We start from the raw sequence: 6,612 nt of genomic DNA on the forward strand, positions 1-6,612 counted from the left end.
AAAAGTGAAGATAGGGCCAAACAGAATGTATAGTGGGACTAAAGAATTGTATGTACTCTATTCAAGGTAATGAATTGCGAAGGAGAGAATGGGGAGATGGAACAATCAGACCACTGGAACTGACTTTATCCTCCTGGGGCTTTTTTACCACGTCCGAGCCCCTAAACTCCTCTTCACTTTCATATTTCTGGTATTCCTTGTGGCTTTTGCTGGCAATGTCACGATGATAATTCTCATTTGGTTGGACTCTCGACTCCACACACCTATGTACTTCCTTCTCAGCCAACTTTCCTTTGTGGACCTCTTGTATAGCTCCACTTTTGTTCCCAAGATTGCCATCGACTTCTTGTCTGGTAGGAACTCCATTTCCTTTATTAGCTGTGGCATTCAGTTTTTCCTCTTCATAGCTCTTATGGGTGTAGAGTGCCTTCTCCTGGCAGTCATGGCTTATGACCGCTATGTGGCTATATGCCTCCCCCTCCGTTACTCAGTTCTCATGCGCCCTACAGTTTGTGCTTCCCTGATGGCTGGCATCTGGCTGGGTGCTCTGCTCAATTCTCTGGTCCATGCCATATATACTCTGAATCTGCCTTATTGTGCCAATCGGAATATCCATCACTTCTTTTGTGAGCTCCCAGCGGTCCTGAAACTTGTCTGTGCTGATACGTCTCTTTACGAAAAGTTGATTTTTGTCAGTGGCATTGCTTTCCTCCTCATTCCAATGTCTGCCATCATGGCGTCTTACGGGCAGATCCTCTCCACTGTTGTGGGATTAGGGTCAGACTTGGGGATGAGAAAGGCTTTGACTACATGTTCCTCCCATATAATTGTAGTGTCTCTCTTCTATGGAACAGCCATCATCAAGTACTTTCTCCCAAAATCCTATCATAGCACTGTGCTGGACGAAGTTGTCTCTGTCTTCTACACTATCCTCACCCCTATGCTCAACCCACTCATCTACAGTCTACGAAACAAAGAGGTAGCCGGAGCTCTCAGGAAAGTTCTGGGAAGGTAAACCACCATAACAAATTGATATATGTAGAGAATGGGACATAAAGGAATGAATCACAGTTGTGAAACATTACCACAATGACTATAAACAATATAAAGTAGACAAATCTTTTTCTTTTTTTGTGTTTATGTTTCTTTTTTCCTTTTTCTTTTCTTTTTCTTTTTTCTTTGCTTTTCCCTCATGGCCATACCTATTTTCTACCCTCGGCAAATTGATGATCAAACAAATCGCTCCTTGCTTTTAACTTCACAAATCTACTAAACGAAATGCCCTGTGGCTGAAGACACTACTCATCTGCAGGGAGCGAAAAACAAGATGTAATTCTGTTATCTTTTTGGTATGAGATCTGGGGAGAAACACGCAACCTACGTAATATTGACTCAATACTGAATTTTACATTAATTATCCCATAAAAAAGATTATAAAACAATGTTTAAAAAATCCACATTAGTAATAAAGTCCTCAAAACATTAGTTCCAATTCTTAACAAAATATATTTAATTTTGAATATATCATTGCAGTTTACCCTGCAAACATACAATTTTCTCCCTGTTCTCAGCACATTATGTTGGAAATAGTGTTATGTGTTTTAACTAATTGTTAAAAATATACATCTGCAATCTCCATTGTTCTTTTTTAATTTTTATTTGTTATGAAATTGCCAAATAGAAGTGTTTCAGGTATATATTTTGTACCTGTATTTTTTATTTTATTGCTTCATGTTCTTGTAAGTCATTCTTAATTGACTGATGATTGTAGACCTTGTCTGAGTATTTTTTCTAATAAAACAAAGCAAATTACAAAAAAAAAAAAATACATGTTGTAGATAGTTATACTATTTACCTAATTAACTGTAGTAGTTTTGGCCTATTAAACATAATTAGTAATCTGCTTAAATTTTATCTCAATGATCATGCATCCTTGCACTTTTTTTTTGAAAGAATAGCATTCCCTCTTTACATGAAATATTATTTAAATTATAAATGTTCAAAGTGAAAATAATGGATCCACTGAATGACTGCTTTTCTTTATAATGTATATATATGTAAATTTCCTTATTCAATTGAGTTAATTAGTATATTTAAATAATGCAAATAGATGTAGGTGTATATATATATGAATGTGTGTAGTTTATGTTTGTAAAACAAGTTCACAACTAAATTTAGGACATACCATTTTATATTTATTATTTTATTTATTATGTCAATAAGTGGGAAAAGAGATGATCAAAATTGCAATAAATATTTACTTAGTTACTTGCCAATGAGAGTAAAGTCCATTCTAATGTCTTGCATATGATATTAAAGTGCTTGTTTGAGATACTTCATAATGATTTTTATCTGTACATTAGTTCTGTTCTATATAGTTTCACATATTCAAAATACTTTTATATTTATGAATGAAAGTATCACTAATTCATTATTTTTAAAATAATTTTAGAGTTATCAATTATGCATTTGCACTTTTTACTTCGAAAAAATTGGTTATAAGACATCTTATGACTACATTATTTGTTCTATACTTCTTATTTTCACTGGTAGATCTTTTCCTTTTAAATTTAACTTATATTTCCATCAACTGTTAGATATAAGGTATAATTTCTGTGTCTAAATATCCAGCTGTTCATACTTTCATGTGCTTAATAAGCAGCAAATTTATTTCTATGTAGAAAATACTAACGTGAACTTCCAAATATAACTATCTCAAAAACACAGGAAAAAATAATTATTGGAATTTTTTTTTGCAATATCAACTGCTTCCATTTATGTAAATTTATAATATTTTCTAATGTTTGGAATTATTTGCCCATGTTTATTTTAACAAATGCAACTTATGGCTTATTAATTGCTCTATATTTGGCTATGAGAGTTCTTTGGAGCAGTGATGTTTCAATGCAACAATTCCCACAGGAGAAAATTTCAATAAATGCAAAATAAATTGGAATGTGAATCAAAAATATGCATTCAAAATATTATTTCTTTGTTTCAGACCACCATCTTAGCTCAGTTGGGCTTATAAAATCATTTCTATTTTCTGATATGCACCACATAGGCATTCTTTTCTAACTATAAAATCATTCCTGCAACAATAAGTAAAAAATCTTCCTTCTTTTCCCCTGGTAGACTCTCTTTATTCTGCCTTAAAGGATTTGGGGGCCCCTGGATTCAGGACAATAAATGGGACTAAATACTACTATTGAATATGGACTTTTGTTTCTCTTTTTCTGGTAACCACACCTTTGTTTATCAGAAGCTTCATCTCCTTTATTTCCATTATGTAGGCCTTGATTCACCTGTCTGTCAGGAAATACTAACTCCTCAGTGACATGCATAACCATATGATCCAAAGTCAGCCAATCATATTACTCCGTTTGTATGACCACAATGGCTGATCTAGGAATAGACATATATTCAGGTCAAGTGGCCTTCTCTCTTCCTTGGGTCTTTTGTAACTTAAGATATTTGACAAATCCTGAAAATGCCCCCACATCATATCTCCTCTTCCCTCTCCCTACCCTCAGCAGGTACCATGACCACTTTTTCCACATCAATGCTACAATTTCTTCCATTACTAATCACAATTGTTCTGCAGCAGAACACCAGTAAGTCCACTCTAATCCATATTCTATTCCTGCATCCTGTGAACTGTGGGATGGTTATGTTGAGTCTCCCTCTTTATCAGGAGGGGGCTTAGATTCCACATGGATGATGAATGCAATTCTCCTGCTTGCAGTTGTAGACACTCTTGGCTCCCTGGTGTGGTGGTTGACCTTCTTCACCTCACTGTTAACTGGCCAGGGTAAGTCCAATAAACCAGAGGGCAGGAGTTGCAAATCTGCTGAGGTTCAGAGCCTGGCTGTCACATGGATAGTCCAGACATTGAGGTCTCCTGAGTATTCACTAACCCCAGCGCCAACCACAGGTCCAGTAAAAGTAACAGAAGAGGCATGTGTAGAAAGGTCACATCTGAGTCCATCTCTATCACACTCTGGAACACAAATTACAAAGTAGGGCCCACTTACTTGGCACTAAACTCCAGTTCCATCTGCCATGACTTAAGGGCATCTTGTGACAGATTTGATCTTCTAAACAGACCATAAATCTTTCTCCATATCATCATAATGGCTTTTTCACTTTCTTGGCATGTGTTTACTGAAATAGTACATTTGATTTCCTTCAGATGCTTTTACTTTGCATTTATAAATTAATTAATGATTTGGGGCAAGATACTTATCACTTGGCCTATCTTGGCTTATAAGATGTCTTCCTCACTAAGCTTAATGAATTCTAGCTTTTGATTTAATGTGAAAGATGTGTTATTCTTCCTTTCACTTGACAACTTTGATGCCATTGTCAGGTTATTAATTGGCCTAATTTCAGTATGATTGTGTCTCAGGGAATAAACAGGACCTAGAGGAGAGAGAGAGAAAGAAAATGACCTATTACTGGAGCAGATAAAACACACAAAATTTATTAATTATGTTCACTGTCTTACATGGGCATGGCTTGTGGCATCCCAAAACAATGACAAGAGTTACATAAGAGATCACTGATCACAGTTCATCATAGCAGATATGATAATGAAACATTTGAAATTTTGTGAGAATTACCATAATGTGACTCAGACATAAGAAGGGAGAACATTCTGAGCTCTCAGGAGCCTTCTTCATTGAGACACTGTTAATTGCATCTGTCACTGTGATACACCTAAGTTATGTATAAGCATGACCTCTAGAATCACTTCCTGGTTCATTTTCAAATTGCTTAGCCATAAAATCTCATTTGTATTTAATATTCCCCCCTTCTAGTAAAGGTCTTTCTACAAATGAATCACTAGTTGGTGCTTGGTGAAAATCCTTGTGTGTCAGGGAGACCCATCTCTGAGAGTCATGTCCTACACCGGGGTCATGCATTTAAATGTTAAATTTAGCTTAGAGAAAGATCAATTTAGAGCATTAAGGAGTCTTTTATGAAGTGGATCTTAGGCAATATATAATACCAAGCTAAGTTACAATTTCACAAGAATAAGTTTCTTAGGGACAAGTATCAATATCAAGGGTCTGTTATATTGATCTGCCCTCCTCAGCAGGCAGTGCCCATATACTCTAGATATTCTTCCCACTCTATTAGAGAATGCAGTTCAATACTCATATGGTTTTTCTGTAGATCTTCACCCACCAGGACAACATCCTATGTCCACTTCAACATATTCATATTCCATAGAGGCATACCCAGGTGCACCACTTCCCAAACAAATCCCAACCATTGACACCCCACACCTGTGATACTCTGTTGCCACAGTTGCAACTTTTCTGCAATCCAAAATCTCCCCCCTGAAAAAAAATCCCTAAATAAATAAATAAATATATAGGTATAGATAGATAGATTATTTTATTGCATTGTGTCTTTCCTTCCCATAAGATCTTTTATGTACAGTGACAATTTCTTCTGTTCTTCCCTTAGTGTCTTATTTTTTTCACCTTATTTTAAAAGAAGCTTTAAGTAAGAGAAAAGGCACATAGGAAATACAAGCGACGCTCATATACACTACCCCATTACCTTCTCAGATATTCCTCTATTAATAACATCTCACATGAGTATGTCATATTTGTTGCAATTGAAGAACAAATATTTTAACACTGCCACTAACCACCATGGACAATGGTTTACTTTACAGTTCACATTCCTTACCATACACTTTTATAAGTTCTAACAAAATGCATAATGGCCGGTATCCATCTTTGCAAGATCATGCAAAAAAAATTCCAGTGCCCCCAAATTGCTTCATGCTCCACTCAATCTTCCTTTCCCCTTCTCTTGGAACCCATGGTAACCACTAGGTTTCAATTTTTGAAGAATAAGGTTCATAGTTACATGCAATAATATTGAAAGCTTGACATAGTAGTCCACCTTCTTTTATTAGGCACTCCTTATGCTCTCAAGAGACCCTTGCCCTTCTATTTCAGAATGTAGCAAATTGCCCAGGATTGTAGTTTAATATTTTCTTGTTTATTGTGTGGGTCTCTAGTCTGAAATGACACACTAACACAAATGAACAATTTTATATTCCACAGAAGAATGCCCCAGGTGCATGATTTCCCATATATCTGCAACCTCCTACACCCTGAACCAGGGACCTTCCCCTGGTGCAATCTTGGCAATTTGCCAGAAGCATATTGCCACCATTGTACTTTCAAGTAGACTAACAAATCCTGAAAGTTCACCTGCTCCTTCCTCCAGTCCTCCTCCAAATTCCATGGATAGTTCAAACCAACCTCCACCCTGCTAACCCTCACATATCAGCACTGTTGACCACATGTCACATGCCTGCATCACTATTATCCAATCCACTGCCAAATTACCCCTTTCATCTTACCACAGGTCTTGCCAATATTGAGTATCGGCTGACCACACTCTATTCTCTTTCTGTTTCCTGGATAACTTACCTTCCAGACTCTAGCTCTGTGAGCCTGCTCAATTTACTTAGGTCATATCAGTGAAGTGATGTAATATTTGTCCTTTAATTACTGGCATACTTTACTCAACATCAAGTTTTAAAGATTCATTCATGTTGTCTAGTGCCAATACTTCATTCCTTCT

General features: G+C 36.3%; 1 protein-coding gene across 1 annotated transcript; it reads left to right on the plus strand.

Moving 5' to 3' along the window:
• The first annotated feature begins 223 nt into the window (after nt 1–223).
• LOC101425992 (olfactory receptor 2T1-like) lies at nt 224–1,015 on the plus strand. Its single transcript, XM_004479496.2, has one exon. It carries the CDS (start codon nt 224–226, stop codon nt 1,013–1,015), a length of 792 nt encoding a protein of 263 aa, XP_004479553.2.
• The last annotated feature ends 5,597 nt before the right edge of the window (nt 1,016–6,612 follow it).

Source organism: Dasypus novemcinctus, chromosome 16 (genome assembly GCF_030445035.2).
Source record: "Dasypus novemcinctus isolate mDasNov1 chromosome 16, mDasNov1.1.hap2, whole genome shotgun sequence".
NCBI classification, from domain to species: Eukaryota; Metazoa; Chordata; class Mammalia; order Cingulata; family Dasypodidae; genus Dasypus; species Dasypus novemcinctus.

Excerpts from the sequence above, each read along its gene's own strand:
- LOC101425992 (XM_004479496.2), top strand. The coding sequence starts at position 224 with ATGATAATTCTCATTTGGTTGGACTCTCGACTCCACACACCTATGTAC.